The sequence below is a fragment of the Patiria miniata genome, unplaced genomic scaffold (genome assembly GCF_015706575.1).
Source record: "Patiria miniata isolate m_02_andy unplaced genomic scaffold, ASM1570657v1 HiC_scaffold_13, whole genome shotgun sequence".
Lineage (NCBI taxonomy): Eukaryota > Metazoa > Echinodermata > Asteroidea > Valvatida > Asterinidae > Patiria > Patiria miniata.
The window spans coordinates 13,518,829-13,538,858 of NW_024037051.1; the positions used below are offsets into that span (position 1 = coordinate 13,518,829).

The 20,030-nt window shown below is 41.7% G+C and overlaps 1 protein-coding gene across 4 annotated transcripts in view; it reads right to left on the bottom strand.

Moving 5' to 3' along the window:
* Positions 1-269: 269 nt before the first annotated feature.
* LOC119721349 (rho GDP-dissociation inhibitor 1-like) overlaps positions 270-20,030 on the bottom strand; it is a 28,652-nt gene continuing 8,891 nt past the window's right edge. For all 4 annotated transcript variants that reach the window (XM_038191387.1, XM_038191386.1, XM_038191388.1 and 1 more), the window contains 5 exons: positions 19,613-19,789; positions 18,945-19,025; positions 11,437-11,513; positions 7,972-8,035; positions 270-2,289 (listed from right to left, as the gene is read on the bottom strand). In XM_038191387.1, the coding sequence (XP_038047315.1) occupies positions 2,093-2,289; positions 7,972-8,035; positions 11,437-11,513; positions 18,945-19,025; positions 19,613-19,789 (596 nt within the window). In that variant the 3' untranslated portion in view covers positions 270-2,092. The remainder of the gene's footprint in view (positions 2,290-7,971; positions 8,036-11,436; positions 11,514-18,944; positions 19,026-19,612; positions 19,790-20,030) is intronic.

A 20,030-nucleotide genomic window follows, 5' to 3' on the forward strand; every position in this document is an offset into this window, starting at 1 on the left:
GAATTGTCGAACCAACATATCCAACGTTTAATATTTCGCCAGACCAACGGTCTGACGGTTGCGAAGCTAACGGTCAACATTGACCACGGTAAGCGGGTCAGTTCTCGTAGGGTAGACCATAATTATACCCGCCACTATCAGCATCGATAATGTAGGGCATGAGATGTTGCTGTTTGTGCACCAAACTAGCGTCCCCAAATAGCAGATTTTAAATAGATGTTTGCAGACCTTATATGGAACAAATTAAAACACTCTCTCACAAAAAGATATAAGCATTATTTATTTATTTATTTATTTATCTATCCATTCCTGTACCAAACTGAAACATGATTACGAGTATAAGGTAGACATTGACTTTCTTTTCATTTGCGACTGCATCCAATGAAGTCATATAGGCTAATCTAACAGAAGAGGCACAGAAAACTTGAATCCAGTTGAAATTATTTTCAAAACTAAAAGGCCCAATATGGATAACTTGATATAAAAAGTATGACAGTTTTGTAGGTTGTTTTTGTTAAGCGCACGATGGTGATTTTCCCTGTATAGAGCCTTGTGTAACATAGGCTTTTGTAGTTTTAAATATCATTGGATAACTTGCAGGTGCTGATTGGATTTCGTGCTGAACTTAGTCAGCACTTTGAAAATGGAATGTTCGACTTTTTTTCAACTTGGTTAAAGTTCAATGACGGGAAGCACGAGGTTTCTTTAAACAAACCAAACAAAACACCCCTGAAAGTTGAAGTGCTACTCATTTGCTACTCACTACCGACCCTAACCGACTTGTTCCTGAGTATGCTAAACTATATAGAATCAAGATTACTTTCTATATAGACATGGTAGACAAAGTATCAATGTGGAATGATTCTACATTGTACCTGATATTGATTCAAAACTAACCTAGTGAAATATATAACATTACCATTTGTGTGCAGAATGCAAATGGCTTATAGACAATGACCATTAACAGACTTCTTTGAAAGGGCTTCACAAAAATCAATACGCATGCCTCTGGCCCACTTCCAAGGTATAGGGGGCTTCGCCAATCCAAAATGGAAACTACTACATTGTTAAAGTACACAGATGCTTTCAAATAACGTGTCATTTTGGTCCTCGTTTGTTGCCCTCATCTTGATATTTATGCCAACATGGGCTGATCGTTATTTGATGAGGTAATGTATTCCATGCTTTCATTAAAGAAACTACATTCTAGTGCTGACAAAAAAAGCTTGCCGGGTGGTAGGCATGCAACTGTTGTAATACTGGTGGCTTTATGTTACCAGGTTCCCAAAGCGCTTGGTCAAAATCTCCATGAATTAGATGACAACATAGAAGACACCAGATCACTACTATGGCAAACAAGCCATACATCATTGCGGAAATATAACATCATATTATGCACCTAAAGCAAAACCATATATTAAACCAAACCTTTAACAATTAAAATATAACAACAGAAAATATCTATATCTATGGCAAAATAGTCTAATTACAGCCTGAGGCAGGCTGCAAAGATAAAATAAAGCCTGCTATACAACTAACATGTATCATTTATTCCCAAAAGTAACTTAATAAGCGATTACAACAAATAGCATCATCAAAATGTATTTCCTAATAAATGCGTTGTTTTATAGACTTCCACAAAATGAAAGAGTTGTACAAGTTGCTCTGATAAAATGAGAAAAGGCAATGTTCATACAAAACAAGTATACGTCATTTGTTTTGTTCTGTACATAGATGATGGCATCCATATACATGTACACATTTTTTTTTTGGGGGGGGGGAAACATGCAGTTTCTTTTTCTGAGAGACTAAAAAAAAAGTCATCATTGGCAATGCTGATGACTAATGCCACAATTAATTCCTTCAAAAAAAAAGTGCCACTTTGGGAAAAAAATCAATTACATATTCATTGTATATGTTGTGGCATACATTTAACTAACATAATCCCTATACTTGCTGAACCATGATAACATAAATTCAATTAAGAATTTCACATTCATGATGTACCCCTTCAAAAACCAACAGCATCATCTACAAGTAAACCGCACTTCCAGTAGACCAATTTCCTTTGTAGGAAATCATCACTATAATCTTATTCCCAATCTCTCTTAACGGAGAAACTCCACTCCCACTCCAAGTAGATATTCTTGTCATCGTCTGTGAATTTACTCTTGACAATATAGTCACCACGGCCTAACAAACCCCCGGGTAACTCATCAACGGGACTCTGGAAGATGTGCTCCTCCGTTTTGGGTCCGTAACTCCCAACCATAAAATTGGCCTTGTCCACTGCAAAGAACAAGTGGTTGATTGGGGTTATGCCAGAGTTGTAATGACTCGACTCGAGTCCGACTCAAGTCACAATTTTTGGTGACTCGAGTCCCTAAGGGCAAATGACTCGACTCGACTCGAGTCTCTGCGAGCAAATGACTCGACTCGACTCGAGTCCCTCATCAGAATGACTCGACTCGAGGAAGGCTATTGAGACTCGAATCCCAAGAACATAAGCAAAACTTTGCGAAAAATATTTGCAATGACTTACGCCGGTGCCGGTTTTTTTCACGTCACGTTAGAATGTTCGCGAATAATGTATACATATACATGTACATACGTGGTTTGATCAGTGTCCCCATTAGTTGAATGACGATCAGCTGGCACCCCCTTAGCAGTAGCCCGAATGTAAAATTTAAAAAGCTAAAAAAAATGACTTCTCTCTTGTGTTTATTGATTGTATAGTGCTCAAATATCTGTGACTCGAATTAACTAGAGCTAAATACTTGACTCGACTCGACTCGACTCGACTCGTCCACACGCTGTGACTCGACTCGACTCAATTCGACCGTCTTGACCTAATGACATGACTCGACTCGAGTCACTTCTTTAAAATGACTCGACTCGACTCGAGTCACTAAAATCAGTGACTCATTATAACTCTGGCTTATGCAGGGTGAGTCAAAAAAAGCGGAATCCAAACCCCCCCCCCCCCCAAAAAAAATAGTAAAAATTTGTAGCACCGAAAATAATAACGACTGGAAAGCCAATTTCAGAAACTGCTTTTAGATAAAAAAAAAATGAAATTGCATAATCCGTTCGTAGAATAGGCCTATATCACCATTTAAACGCAATGACCCTAAAAAGCGTTTTGTCCAAAAAGAGAGAGCAATATATTGTGTCCTGTTTGGAACAACAAAGATAATGACACGGAATACCTGTTTTAACAACTGTCAACAACTTTAGTACACAATATCTTTACTAACAACCCTGCTTAGGCAAACAATATCACTTCTACAATCCACTTTAAAATAAAGCAAAGAAGACGGGCCTTCAAAAGAGCTTTGTTTAATATTTTTGAGTGTTAAATTAAGGTTTTATCGCTGATGATGTTTGAAGACAATTGTGACGACTATTCTTGAAATCGAATTTTTAGTTTTAGGGTCACCGTATTGAAATGGTAATATTCTTTGAAAGGTTCGAGCAATTTCAGTACTTTTTTAAATCTAAAATTGCCTTCTATGAAATTAGCTTTCCAGTCATTATTAGTTTCGGTGCTACATACTATTTCAAATATAAAATATGTTTTGGGGGGCTGGCGTTCCGCTTTTTTTTTTTACTCAAACTGTACATGTTATTTGCATATCCTGGATTTGAGGAGCCAGCCAACCGACCGACCGACTGACCAACTTTATTACCAGCTCGACTGATAATGATTAATTGGACTGCCTGACTGCAATGTCCAACTGACCAGCCGTGAACCTTTCGAGCCCTGCTTAAATATGCAAGCTCATAGGTTTGTTATTTTCCATTTGTCGATCACCTGTCGTGATGTGTTCTTGGGGATGGGCTCCGTGCGCCAACAAAGAGGGCGCCATTTTACCTAGCAACAACGTCCCATGGGCGGGACATTTCGCTGGTTGACGCGCACCGTTCCTTGTGTGTGATACATTTTTGCACATCTGCTGCACCCGATTTCACGAAGCGCTGAGACGCGTCGCAACTCGAGTTACGATGTGTAACACGTCGCATTCAGCACCCGATTTCACGAAGCGCTGCGACGCGTCGCAACTCGAGTTACGACGTGTAACACGTCGCAACTCGCGACGCGTCGTATCTTCCATTTCACGAAAGTTGCGATGTGTTGAACGCGTCGTACGTTCTTTGACAACGGCTTAAAACACGTCGCAAGTTACGACGTGTCTAGTGGTCATCGCAAAATAAGAAGAGTCATAAACTAACAAGGGTGCAAGCGACCGATTTCATCAAACTCTTCGTATTTTACGATGCATCGCAGTGATGCGACACGTCGTATCTCTATGCGTCGCAGCTGCGACACGTCCTGCGATCCATTTCACGAAACACGTCGTAAGTGCGACGCATCGTAGGTGTATTAATAGCACAACTCGATGACTGTTTTATGTATTTAGTCAGCGTACAGTAAAAAGTCGTCTGATATTCAACAAACGGTCGTCGGATCTCAGCTCGAAATGTGTTAAAAGGAAAACAAGCTCTCATTGGACTGTATAGCTCCTTTGAAATTTCAACTCTAATATTCCGGTCTAATTCATAATCATTCAATGAATTTCCTATTTACAACTTTACACACATTGCTTCGGTATTATAATCTCGTTAATGTAATGTTCATGGCATAAAACTGGCTTAGAAATTACTCTTCTTATTTTGCGATGACCACTAGACACGTCGTAACTTGCGACGTGTTTTAAGCCGTTGTCAAGGAACTTACGACGCATTCAACACATCGCAACTTTCGTGAAATGGAAGATACGACGCGTCGGTGCAGCTGCACCCGATTTCACGAAGCGCTGCGTCGCGTCGCAACTCGAGTTACGACGTGTAACACGTCGCAACATAGAGATCAGTGGTTGCAACTCGCGACGCGTAGTATCATCCTTTTCACGAAAGTTGTGATGTGTTGAACGCGTCGTAAGTTCCTTGACAACAGCTTAAAACACGTCGCAAATTACGACGTGTGTAGTAGTCACCGCAAAATAAGAAGAGTCCTTTTTTAGCCAGTTTTATGCCACAAACATTACATAAAGTAGATTATAATACTGAGGCAATGTGTGTAAAATTGTAAATAGAAAATTCATTGAACAATTATGAATTAGACTGGAATATTTTTCGAGCTGAGATCCGACGACTCTTTGTTGAATATCAGACTACTATTTACTGTACGCTGACTACTGAATTCACAAAACAGTCACCGAGTTGTGCTATAAATACACATGCGACGCGTCGCACTAACGACGTGTTTTGTATAATGGATCGCAGGACGCGTCGTAGCTGCGATGCATCGTAGGGATATGACGCGTCGCAGCGCTGAGATGCATCGTAAGTTACGAAGAGTTTGATGAAATCAGCACCCGATTTCATCAAACTCTTCGTAACTTACGATGCATCGCAGCTCTGCGACGCGTCGTATCTCTACGATGCGTCGCAGCTGCGACGCGTCCTGTGATCCATTTCACTAAACACGTCGTAAGTACGATGCGTCGTAGGTGTATGTATAGCACAACTCGGTGACTGTTTTATGTATTTAGTCAGCGTACAGTAAATAGTCGTCTGATATTCAACAAAGAGTCGTCGGATCTCAGCTCGATATTTGTTAAAACGTAAAACAAAATGGCGGCCGTGCGATGCAATTTTGAAGGAAAACAAACTCTCATTGGACTGTATAGCTACTTTGAAATTTCAATTCTAATATTCCGGTCTAATTCATAATTATTCAATGAATTTTCTATTTACAACTTTACACACATTGCCTCGGTATTATAATCTCGTTAATGTAATGTTTATGGCATAAAACTGGCTTAGAAATGACTCTTCTTATTTTGCGACGACCACTAGACACGTCTTAACTTGCGACGTGTTTTAAGCCGTTGTCAAGGAACTTACGACGCGTTCAACACATCGAAACTTTCGTGAAATGGAAGATACGACGCGTCGCGAGTTGCGACGTGTTACACGTCGTAACTCGTGTTGCGACGCGTCGCAGCGCTTTGTGAAATCGGGTGCTGAATCAATTGAACTATGTACACGGTACGCAGTGGCTGCGCTTTACGGCAAAATTGCAGTCAGGCAAGATGGCGTCGGTTGGTCACCCCAAACTGTATGGTCTTTGCCGGCGACGGGGTACTTGTGAACAGAGCGGATAATAAATTTCTCAACAAGTTTGAATTTGCACCATACTGACAAGGAGAACAGGATGTTCAGGCAATAACAAGGGTAATTGAGGTCATCCTTGCGCGAGGCCAAAACATATTTTTGGGGGGATAATAGGTGTTGGTTGAGGCCTGGGATAAATAAGACCAGTCCACCTGGGTTCCGCCAACCCGCCGGTTCCGCAAATGGTGTTAGAAGTATAAGCGGGATCGGTTTCGCCACGCTATTTTCATCCTTAATCTAAATGCTACAGTCTCTCACTACATCCCGTTGATCTGCTGAGCACTCTGCCTGGCGTTACTTTGTCTTAGTGCATCACTGACTGCATGTAGCTTTTTGTGTGAAAGCAATACTTTGGTATGATGATGAGTTTTATCTGTATTTGGGTTAAATTCTTCATTTCATATTTTGTTTTGATCAGTGGTGGTTCTGGCATCACTTCTTTTTTGCAGTCGAAAGGGTGGGGGGGGGGGGGGGGGGCCGGAGGTCATGCTCCCTGCCCCCCCCCCTTCTCCAAAAAAGTGCCCATAATTTTTTAAAGCGCAGTCGTAAAAAGGCAGCTACTGCGTACACCACTACGTTTTGCTCGAAAATAAATTGGACAAAGTAGTCAGAAATTGCCTCAGATTGCACACAGAGCATCTAAAATCCCCCTAAACAAATCGGGGCCCCTAAGCGGGCACCGAAACCCACGCCGTAAAATTTTGGACCCACTTTTTGGGGGAAGAAGATTTCTTGCCCCTCCCAAACAAATTGTTCTGGATCCGCCCTTGTATGGGGCTTCGAAATAGACCAGTTTCCTAACAAATTCAAACTCTTGCACACATGTGCATCAATGGGCCGGGAGGCAAAAAGTGAAAAGTCCCTAAAATCGCCATAGGTATTACTTTTTGGTCTAAGTGGGGTTTTGTGGGTACATGACTGAATTTGTAATGAAAATTTCAATCAATTTTTAGGTTGGGCACATTTTTGTGTGTGTGGATATTTTGTGTTTCAATGTGTACGGTCTTAAACATTGCCAGAACATCCTTCTAGCCTATTTAGAACTTAAAATTCAAGCATTTCTAGAAATTCCCTACACCCTATTTTGTTCTATCCATTTTCAGCATTAATTAAAGTAGATTTACAAGTGATCATGGATTTTGCATCCCTAAGCAATACCCTTAACTGCGATGGTTCCTCAGCACAAACAAAGAAAATGCAGCTATTAATTAGGGCACCATGTCGCGTCACATTGAGACTTTTTTGGAGGGGGGGGGGGTCCAGAAAAAAGATGGTTGCCCTGTACTACGGGTGTTTTCTCACAAAAAGGCGCACCCATGCAGTGTTCTATTCAAGTTCATTACATTACAAGCCCATTCACAAAAAATCACAAATACATTTTAAAAATCTGGTCATAAGTAGTAGAGGATGACTAATAACAAAAGAATGCATTAGTCAGAGGTCATTTCAACAGCTTGTGAAAGGCCTTGGGACTGGACTGGATATTATTATTATTATTATTATTATGATTTATTCGACCAAAACAATACACAATGAACAAACACGGTATGAAAAACAGAAAATAAACAAAAATGTATGAAAGCTACGAAATACAAAATAAAACAAATAATCACAAAAGACGACACTTTATAAGTGTAAGTGTAAGTGTAGGGGCCACAAAAACAACGCATAATATGAAATGAAAACATCCGAAGACAATATATAAAAAGACGATATGTGGGTCATTGTGTGACTTAAATCGAAATGCAACACCGGGTGAGCGACAAATTGCATGTCCGTACATTCACTCACCTCTGATGCCCTTTCTGTAAACAGCTTCAAAATACCGCAGTCCAGAGACAAACTCACGTTGGACCTTTATTGGATACAGACCAAAAAAAATAAAGACAACAATTATTCAAGAATCACGAAAAACCTTACTTTAAGTCTATTCTGTTCGGACCGCACGCCTGAGTGCAGAAGTCATCATCATTATCATTCTCAACCGTTATCTGCCCACTGCAAGGTGAAGGCCTTCCCAAGCTGGCGAGGGCCTGTGCCGCTCTCATCCTTGATCTTCTGTATGCCTCCGCTAACGGAGATTAGCCTTCCCCGTCTCTGGCAGCCAACCGCACCAGATTCCTCCGAGATGTTTTCTCCTTGCCCGATCGGGCTGCAGCCCCAAGCGACAGACCTGTCCAGTTGCGGATGTCAGCTATATACTGTCGCCATGGCCGGCCTCTCCGCCTCTTCCCAGGATGGTATCCAGCAATTATGTCCCAAGCCAAACCACCTGTCCTTCGCGCGTGGCCAAAAAAGCTATTTCTTGGTTTTCACATTGGCGAGCAGGGTTCTTGTGGTGCTGAGCTTCTAGAGGATGCTGTCATTGGTCCGTTTGTCTCTCCAGGTAATGCGGAGAATCCTGCGATAGACCCACATTTTAACAGCCCTAAGAGCGCGTTTCTCTGCAGCTCGTGTATATAAAGGTCAGGCAGGCGCGGTTCTACGGGGGCTAGGGGGGGGGGGGGGCTACAGCCCCCCCCCAATTTTTTTGTCAAGCCTCCCCAAAATAAATTCCGTAAAAAAAAAATTGCATTAGCAAAAAGAAGGATTGTGATGTACATGCGAACGGTCTCCCCCTAAAGAAGAAATAGCCGTGACGAGGGTGCATTAGTTAATATAGTGTGAATGATTTTAGGATTTTATTGGCGCTCCCCATTAAAAACATGGCATGAGCCCATCATATTTACCGAATACATCAATTTACCGAAATAGGGCCTTGCGGCACTGAAGAGTTTATGCAATATTGTACACAATTGTCTTATTTGACTCCTTTTTGAATATTGATCTTTTCGCTTTCGGTGTAAAGTCTTTTGGATGATATTCCCTAGCTATAGATTTTCTTAATAATCTGTATATAACTTTGATGTATTCTAATGCCTTCTAATGCCTCCTGTTGCCTCTTTGATGTCACTTTGATGCCAAATGACTAGTGATGACTTAATTCTGATGCCTAATACTGATGACTCTTTGATGCCTCAATGCTCGATGGTCAGTCATGACTTCTATTGCCTTCCTGGTGCCTCTTTGATGCCCCTTTGATGCCTGATGGCTAGAGATGACTTTATTCTGATGCCTTGCTGGTGCCTCATTGATGCCTCAATGCTCGATGGTCAGTCGTGACTTCTGATACCTTCCTCGTGATCTTTGATGCCACTTTTATGCCTGATGGTCTGCCATGACCTCAAATGCCTTCCTGGTGCCTCATCCATGCCCCTTTGATGCCTGATGGCTAGTTATGACCTAATTTTGTTGCCTTGCTGAGGCCTCTTGGATGCCTCAATGTTCGATGGTCAGTCGTAGCTTCTAATGCCTTCCTGGTGCTTCTTTGAGGTCTGATGGCTAGTGATGACTTAACTCTGATGCCTTGGTGATGCCTCTTTGATGCCTCAATGCTCGATGGTCAGTCATAACTTATGATGCCTTCGTGATGCCTTCGTGATGCCTTGCTGATGCCTGATGGTCTGTCATGACCTCGAATGCCTTCCTGGTGCCTAATTGATGCCACTTTGATGCCTGATGGCTAGTGATGACTTAACGCTAATGTGTTGTTGATGCCTCTTTGATGCGTCAATGCTAGATTGTCAGTCATAATATCTAATACCTGGTTCCTCTTTAATTGATCTCCCTTGGATGCCTGATAGCTAGTGATGACATACTTCTGATGCCTTGCTGATGCCTCTTGGATGACTCAACGCTCGATGGTTAGTCATGACTTCTGCTGCCTTTATGCTGCCTTCCTGGTGCCTCTTTGATACACCTTTGATGCCTGATGGCAAGTGATGACTTAATTCTGATGCCTTGCTGATCGATGCCTCTTTAATGCCTCAATTCCTCTATGTTCAGTCATAACTTTTAATGATTTCCGGATGCCTCTTTGATGCCCCTTTGATGCCTGATGGCTAGTGATGACTTAATTTTGATGCCTTGCTGCTGCCTCGTTGATGCCTCAATGCTCGAATGCCAGTCAGGTTTTATGATGCCTCTTTATTCCTCAGTGCTCGATAGTCAGTCATGACTAATGATGCCTTCCTGATGCCTCTTTGATGCCCCTTTGATGCCTGACAGTCAGTGATGACTTCTGATGCCTGTTTGATGCCCGTTTGATGCCTGTTTGATGCCTGCCTGTGATGCCTGATGCTCAGTGATGACTTCTGATGCCTTCCCGATACCTCATATTGATGCCTAAACAATGCCATGAGCTATAGATGAACATCAGCAGTCATAAATTTTACATCAATTATATGTTTCTTGATGACTGATTAATGTACGCCTGTAATGTTTTTCTTTATAAACTTTGCTCAAATTGCTACTCTTTTGATGTCCAATGATGCCTAAAAGAATGTGATGCCTTTTTGATGACCATTTGATGCCTATTTGATGGCAATGCAGCTAATTCATGGCAAGTGCAGCCAAGCTGCCTGAAAGGTAAAGGGCGTTATGTCGGCATTGGGAGTTAAAGGAAATACACAACCTTTGCTTTTGCTGTACTTTTCAGAAAGGATGTACACAATGTAGTTGGGCGGAGTATATTGCAGCAAATATCGTCATTGAACTGACCTGTTAAAGTTTGTGTTTATACATGCAGATGCTGAAAGAAAGAAAAAACGAAAGCTGTTCTTGTAGTCTAGTTGCCTGACCTTACTTCAGACGAAACAGACCAATTTATAGAGGACGGGGAATTGTCAGGGAACTGAATCAGCTGATCTCCACCCGTTCACGGATGTGTAGCTTCAAACAAAATGTGGACTCATTAAACTTGGTAAAATGGGGGCAGTATTTGAATCTAAAAAGCATTTTTTTCCAATGATGGTCAGTACAAAATAATCCACTTTTCTTGAAAATGACAGCACACCAGGTGCCATGATTTCACATGACGCATGGGCCCTGGACTATTATTCATTTTTTATTTGTTGCAAATGATTAAGGTCTATATATTCCCTTTTAGAAAATTCCAAGCATGCCCCATGGTGTGCACATTAGCAAGAACATGATCCCCCAAATTTGTGGTTGGTGTGTTTTCCATGATTCAATATTTCAAACGCAGGCTCCAAAATAATAGAATCTACTTCCCTTGAATTTGATTTTATTAATCCTAAATTTGATTTGAATCTTCATGCTACGCACAATAGCGCGATCCATAATGTGGCTGTTGCATTTCCATTGATGCAATTCTTGAAAGGTAGGAACTGACAATATAAATTAGAATCAACTCACCCTGAATATGAGTTTAATCCTGTACTTGGCGCCTTCCTTAACCACAAATGGGTTACGCTTGAATTGAGAAAGATCACCTTTGAACAAAGCAAAGAGGATGAAACATCCAAGTGACAATCCAAGTGAAAATTGGGAAACCAAAACAATTTCAAAAGAAGACAACCTTGAGTTTAAAGCCACATAGCATCACTATCATTTGTTATTTTATGAAATGGACCAATTTAAAGGCTGTTAATTAATAGCAGAAATCGTTCGATTCCGAGCTATCAAATCCTTCGTGAACACCTTGCTGCAAAAAAAAAAAAATCAACCCATCCCCTAACAAAACCCATTGTAAATGTTCAGCCGTCAAAATGCAGCTCGTAGAATTTGTTGTACATATAACCCATAGGTCACAGGGAGTGCCCGAGTACCCGAGAAAATTGTTTGTTGCGATCGTGCCAAGGCTACGTCCTTACCAGTGTGGCGTAACTAGGGTTAAACTTCTGGGCAGGCACCTGCGGGTCCACTATTTTTTAAGGGGGGACTTAAGTTAGAATATGGTTAAGTGCATTTTTATCAAATATTTTTTTTGGGGGGAGGGGGAGGGTTGTTTAAAAAAAATATGGCTGTTAGGAGGTTATTTAGGCACCTTTTTCACATACAAAGTGTTACATGTAATGTGAGTTTCTTTTTTTAAGGCAGAGAAAGGTTCATTTTTTTATGCGAATAGCCTTTTGGGGGGTTGGCTTTTAATATTGTTGTTGTTGATGTGGGGGGGGGGGGGGGGCAACATGGGACACTCACACATCCATGCTGAAATATAGACACTTTTTTTCCGGACATATTCTGGCATCCTTAATTATATCAGAAAATGGTGGGGGAGGGGGCTGGTATACCATCTTCCAATGGGGACGGTCTTTAAAACCGACGATTATGCAAACTTGGCGATTTTCAGGGCGCATTGTTATGCATTTGTCGTTCGTGTCCTCGCTATACCAATTTTGGGAATATAGTTACAAACAAAATATCATATATTTACCAACGGATATGTGACAAAATATCGATGAATTGTGCACTTGTGCATAAAAGCGTGAAACTTGGCACAGATGTTTATATTCATGCGAGAAAATGTTTTAGATGTGGAGCCATCGCAAATTTACCCTTTTAGGGGCGTGGCATCCATTTAAAAAAAGGGGGCGGGACTTGTCGTGCCCGCAGTGAAAATGGTGTTTCCCACTTAATACAAAAGCAGGACACTTCACAAAGACATAATTATATAGATTATTAGTGTTTTCCAGATTCGGAGCCACCACAAAAGTACCTTTTTTGGAGGCGTGGCAGCCGTTAAAAGAAAAGGGGGGGGGGTTAATTATTATGCCCACTTTGGAAAACATTGTGCCCATATTTCATGAACGAATAAAACGTCTAACAGACGTTTATATTCATGGGGAAAAAAATCCAGATGTGGAGCCATCTCGAACACACCCTTTTAGGGGCGTGGGAACCATATAAGAAAAAAAAGGGGGCGGGGTTTTCATTATGCCCACCCTGGAAATATTGTTCCCACACTCATAGAGAAATGGAACTTTCCAGAAACATTGACATTCATAAGAAAAAAAATTCCAGATGTTGAGCCATCTCGAACACACCCTTTTCGGGGCGTGGCAACCATAAAAGAAAAAAGGGGGCGGGGTTTTCATTATGCCCACCCTGGAAATATTGTTCCCACATTCATAGAGAAATGGAACTTTCCACAGACATTGACATTCATGAGAAAAACAATTCCAGATGTGGAGCCATCGCGAACACACCCTTTAAGGGGCGTGGCAGCCATATTGAAAAAAAAGGGGGGCGGGGTTCTCATTATGCCCAACATGGAAAAAAATGTGCCCACATCTCATAAACGAATGAAGCTAATTACCACAAACATTAATATTCACGAGAAAAAAAAAAGTCACACGTGAAGCCATAGTAAACACACCGTTTTAGGGGCGTGGCAGCCATAGTAAAATGGGGGGGGGGTAGTCATGATGCCCCTATAAAAGAAAGTCATGCCTACCTTTCATTAATGGATTAAACTCCACACGGACAATATATTCATGAAAATCTTTCCTTTTTTTGTAATTTGAAGCCATCATAAACTTATCCTTTAAGATGCATGGCATCTATTTTTTTTAAAATGGGGGGGGGGGGGGTGCTACTAATCATTTGCCCACCATCGAACTTTCATAAATGACTAAACTTCACACAAACTTGGTGCAAGATAACAAATTCATATGTAGAGCCACAGCAAACTCATCCTTTTAGAGGTGTGAGGGGCCTACTCACTGTGCCCACAATTGCAATTTTTAATTTTTTTTTTGATTTCTTATAATGTTGATTGGCCCATAACCTATATTATTTGGTAATACAATGACTTACACCAAAGAGCATGGGTAAGTACCGGTAGGCTAACCCGTGTTATAGGGTTCAATGTGTGTACTTGCACCTACTTGTATATTATCATGCACATCTAAATTCCAGAGTGATTTCAAAATTACAAATACACAGCACACAATGGCAGCCCTAAACTCTAACATTTAACATTTAAGGGCCATGGAAATCCTTTTTTTTAGGGGGGGGGAGGAATGTAAAATCCCCCTACCCCCTACCCGTTGCGCCGCATTGACAGCAGATTGGACAACACGATGTACTCGCCTCACAAAGTGGTGGACACGTCCACTATGACTTCATATTCAATGAATCTGTGTACCACCACCACACAACCCCTTGTGGTCTGTCAGAAAAAAAGGCAGGGGAAACAATGTATTTGGAGAAGTAACACTAGTCTTTCCAGGACTTCTGAGTACCCCAGTTTATACCCCAATTCAGATATTGCTGCAGTTGAAAGGTTAACAGTAACTGGGTTAATATAGATGAGGCAAGAATGCATAGTGAAAGAAAACAAAGGGTTTGCCAACAGTAACTTCCAACTATAAAGGCGGCTCTACTCAAACATTTTAAACAGCTATATGCGGTGGATTTTATTATATGAAACGCGGTCAAAATTTTCCACGTTGTGCATATTGAGTAACCCCCCCCCCCCATTTAAAAATGGACGCCGCGCCTCTAACAGGGTAGGTTTTTTGATGGCTTAACATTAAAAAAAAAGAAGATTTTTATGAATATATTGTCCTAGTGGAATTTAATCAATTCGTTTATGAGATGTGGGCACATTTTTCCCATGTTGGGCATAATGAGAACCCCGCCCCCTTTTTTTTTAATATGGCTGCCACGCCCCTAAAAGGGTGTTTCCGCGATTGCTCCACATCTGGAAAAAAATTTCTCATGAATGTCAATGTTTATGGAAAGTTCCATTTCTCTATGAGTGTGGGAACAACCTTTTTTTTAAATCTGTGCCAAGTTTCACGCTTTTATGCAAAAGTGCACAATTTTTTCACATATCCGCTGGACTGGACAGACTGCATTGTAAGATCCCCACCATAATGTGAGTTACCAATATTAATATCCCTCTAGAAAGTTTACGATTGTTTTTTTTTTTTTTTTGGGGGGGGGGGGACAATTGAACTGGTAGCTTGCACATGACACCCGACACCCGACCGACACCCGGGTGTCGGTCAATTCGCCGACAACCACTTCGCCGTACATGGGGCAGTGTGGTGCAACTTTCATAATTGTTTTGCCTTGTCCTTTTCTGGTAGCGTGAGTTATGCCTACTAATGACAAAAAATATTGCCAAACCAACAGAAGTTGGTTTTGTTGCCCTTTCTGTAGAATGTGCGCTTAATTTCAAAAGATTTTCTGTGAGAAAAATATACCATGGGTCCGAAGTCCCATTGGTCCGAAGTCCCATTGGTCCGAAGTCCCATTGGTCCGAAGTCCCATTGGTCCGAAGTCCCATTGGTCCGAAACAGAATACTGTGGCGGAACCGAGATTTTCATGAATATATTGTCCGTGTGGAGTTTAATCCATTAATAAAAGGTAGGCATGACTTTCTTTTATAGGGGCATCATGACTATACCCCCATTTTACTATGGCTGCCACGCCCCTAAAACGGTGTGTTTACTATGGCTTCACGTGTGACTTTTTTTTTTCTCGTGAATATTAATGTTTGTGGTAATTAGCTTCATTCGTTTATGAGATGTGGGCACATTTTTTTCCATGTTGGGCATAATGAGAACCCCGCCCCCTTTTTTTCAATATGGCTGCCACGCCCCTTAAAGGGTGTGTTCGCGATGGCTCCACATCTGGAATTGTTTTTCTCATGAATGTCAATGTCTGTGGAAAGTTCCATTTCTCTATGAATGTGGGAACAATATTTCCAGGGTGGGCATAATGAAAACCCCGCCCCTTTTTTTCTTTTATGGTTGCCACGCCCCTAAAAGGGTGTGTTCGAGATGGCTCAACATCTGGATTTTTTTTTCTCATGAATGTCAATGTTTCTGGAAAGTTCCATTTCTCTATGAGTGTGGGAACAATATTTCCAGGGTGGGCATAATGAAAACCCCGCCCCCTTTTTTTTCTTATATGGTTCCCACGCCCCTAAAAGGGTGTGTTCGAGATGGCTCCACATCTGGATTTTTTTCCCCATGAATATAAACGTCTGTTAGACGTTTTATTCGTTCATGAAATATGGGCACAATGTTTTCCAAAGTGGGCATAATAATTAACCCCCCCTTTTCTTTTAACGGCTGCCACGCCTCCAAAAAAGGTACTTTTGTGGTGGCTCCGAATCTGGAAAACACTAATAATCTATATAATTATGTCTTTGTGAAGTGTCCTGCTTTTGTAACAAGTGGGAAACACCATTTTCACTGCGGGCACGACAAGTCCCGCCCCCTTTTTTTAAATGGATGCCACGCCCCTAAAAGGGTAAATTTGCGATGGCTCCACATCTAAAACATTTTCTCGCATGAATATAAACATCTGTGCCAAGTTTCACGCTTTTATGCAAAAGTGCACAATTTTTTCACATATCCGCTGGACTGGACAGACTGCATTGTAAGATCCCCACTATAATGTGAGTTACCAATATTAATATCCCTCTAGAAAGTTTACGATTGTTTTTTTTTTTTTTTTTTTTGGGGGGGGACAATTGAACTGGTAGCTTGCACATGACACCCGACACCCGACCGACACCCGGGTGTCGGTCAATTCGCCGACAACCACTTCGCCGTACATGGGGCAGTGTGGTGCAACTTTCATAATTGTTTTGCCTTGTCCTTTTCTGGTAGCGTGAGTTATGCCTACTAATGACAAAAAATATTGCCAAACCAACAGAAGTTGGTTTTGTTAGCCTTTCTGTAGAATGTGCGCTTAATTTCAAAAGATTTTCTGTGAGAAAAATATACCATGGGTCCGAAGTCCCATTGGTCCGAAGTCCCATTGGTCCGAAGTCCCATTGGTCCGAAACAGAATACTGTGGCGGAACCGATCCTGACACCATTTGTAGCGGAACCGGCGGGTGTTGGCGGGAACCCGAGGGGACTGGTCTTTCTTATCCCAGGACTCCAACCCACACCAATTATCCCACAAAAATATCTATTAGCCTAACGAACGGGTGAGCGGCTACCCATACGAAAGGGGGGACAATTAACGAACGGTGGACTAAGCCTAGGGGCTGTTCATTTGGTGGAGATTTACCACCGTTTTGTAATTGAGTAATTCATTGAATGTAATTAGAGCAAGACAAGTAGCGACGATAGGCCTCAAAGTGAACTCAGGTAACCCTCACAACAGACCTAGGTAACCCTCAGTGAACTTGGTAACCATCACTTTGAACCTAGTAACCCTCAAAGTGAACCTGGGTTAACACTCACATAGACAGTTATTCCAAAGACGATTATCAATAGGACTTATTCAAGAATAGTTATAACAAGGGTCAACTGCAGTTACTTCACCCTTTGTAGTAAACTTAGCCTTAGGTTACCCTCACGTGGTCAACTGCACCACATGATTACAAACTTATACAAGCATAATCCTTGTTATTATCACAGTTCCAATAACCCTCACACAGATTGAGCTGTCCCAATAACCCTCACAGAGGAAAGGTAACCCTCAACCCAATTTTCACTATGAGCCCGATGTACATATAGCCCTCGCACAAGAAAGGTAACCCTCGACACAATTTATCGTCAGAGCAGGCTGTACTATGTGAATATAACCCTCACAATATCCAAATAACCCTCACACGATCTGAGCGGCCCCAATAACCCTCACAGGAAACCAGTTACCCTCACAGTGAGTTATACAATATAAACCGTACGTGCAATAAATCTCACATGAAACAGGTAATCCTCACAAGTGCTTAGAACACGGCAAAGAGTAAACTCGTTAGGCAAGCTAATCCAGTGATTACGGCAATAATTGCTTCAGTCGTAAAACCCCACCGAATGGTGTCCAACCAACGACAAGCAATCTATCACCGAATCACAGTCTCACTAGCCTCTCAAACCAAGTTCTACAACTCCTTGCCCTTTTGTTCTAGCATTAATCAAGACACAATAATCAGTCTTAATTTCCCTACTAGATTTCATCTAAATCTTTGTCCCCAATTATCTTAGACATTCGACACTGAATAACAGACCTTGAGCTACAACTTCACTCAATATATATTACATAACACTTAGCTTACTGCTACTTAACCCGGAGCTACAGCTCCCGAACCCGGCCGCACCAGAGCGTCCACCGTCAGAGATGAGCTCCTACTCCCGACCGGGGAGTAAGCAACAGCAACGAAGACCCCAGAAACGGCACCGCGACTTGACTCGTCCCTGAACCCCGAAGCTTGGCTTCTTGCAACTTGGCAACAGCACCAGAACGCGCTCCTACTACATTGACGTCATCTTGCGAACTCACGAGATGATCTCAGGACCCCAAGCTAAAGCATGCTAATTCGCGCACAGCCTTCACAATACGCGTTGCTGATTGGTCACTGTTCACCATGAATTATTAATCTCCTGATCACGCAGAACAATTTATTGCTGATTGGTCCACGCGCACTTTGGCATTATAAGCACGCACCAAATGTCCCAGACCACGCGCATAAATAATTCGTAGGACTTAGACTCCTACACAAGCCTTCATATACATGTTCCCCCGTTTCGTCACAATACTGTGTAGTTCCACTTGTTCAGGTTGACTGACTCTAACCCTAATCCTAATTCTATGGGTGTCGGACCAATGGGACTTCGGACCAATGGGACTTCGGACCAATGGGACTTCTGACCAATGGGACTTCGGACCAATGGGACTTCGGACCAATGGTACTTCGGACCAATGGTACTTCGGACCAATGGTACTTCGGACCAATGGGACGTCGGACCAATGGTACGTTTATACCAATGGATCGTATAGACCAATGGGACTTCGGACCAATGGGACTTCGGACCAATGGGACTTCGGACTATAGAGACGTCCCCGAAAAATCAACCCTAAATGCTTTGAATTTATAGAATGACAGCACAGAGTTTAAGAAAGACCCCCTCTTAATATAACTGTGGAACTGCCCTATTTTTGCTTTTACCTGTCAGATCCAGAACAGTTTCCTCGTGGTCTACTGGAGCAAATACCAAGGCCTTCAATAGTACATTTCGTCCGCCTTCATCTGAAATTTAAGAAATTAAAAAGGTCATCTAAAGTACATGTATACGTATTTAACTGGCTTATCCATTTTGTGCCAGCAACAAAAGAGATATAGCGCACAGCCGCAAATAGGCGGGCGCTTTCGAATTAACATAAACCAAACAGGTTACGTCATCTTAAAGAAGATTTTAAGTTTTATATCTAGAGAACTACAATTTCGATTGGGTTGAAACCTTGAAGGTACATGACCAGGGATGTGTCATAGACGAAAATTTAAATGAGATTATTATGACGTCATAATGTGATTTTTATTCAGATCTTTGAAATTTTGAAGATTATAATCATATCTCACGAACACAACATGCTCAACTCAAAATTGATAGTCACAATCAGCCCAATTGTGTTAGAAAGTTGCGACTCGTTATAATGTCATCAAAAACATGACTTTCTTTTTATTTTTCGATCATTTACACGCATATACACTTCCACAGAAAAGCATAAACCAGTAACAAAATCATTACGCTGAAAGGTCCTATATATTCTGTTCTCAGACAGATATAGACTTTGTCTTGTTCTTCTTCTTTTTGTTTGAATGTATTTGCACAGTACCTAAAACATCTGCAGTGCCACCCAGTAGAGTTTCCTTGTACTTGACCAGAGCTTCGTCATCGGCGTCAAGTTCTTGAATCGTCTGCAAGTCCACCTCTTTGGGCGGTTTGTAGTCGCGGGTAAGCTCTTCAGTACCCCTCTGAGCTGGCACGGCTTCTGGTTCATCTCCCCTCTTTACTGCACTCCGACAGGGAGAGACAGAATTAACTTTAACGCTTGTATTACATTATACTACATTAAAGAAGATTCCCTGCTGAAAATGATAATAAAAAGAACTTTCCGTGGTTTGGGGCAGTACCTTATAAAGAGTAGCAGTTGTTTTCTGCAGACTGACGCGGTACAGGGATGCATGGGTTAACACGTACCTTTTCCAGACATGGCGTTTCAGAGTTGGACTGTACCAAACTATTCCGAAGAT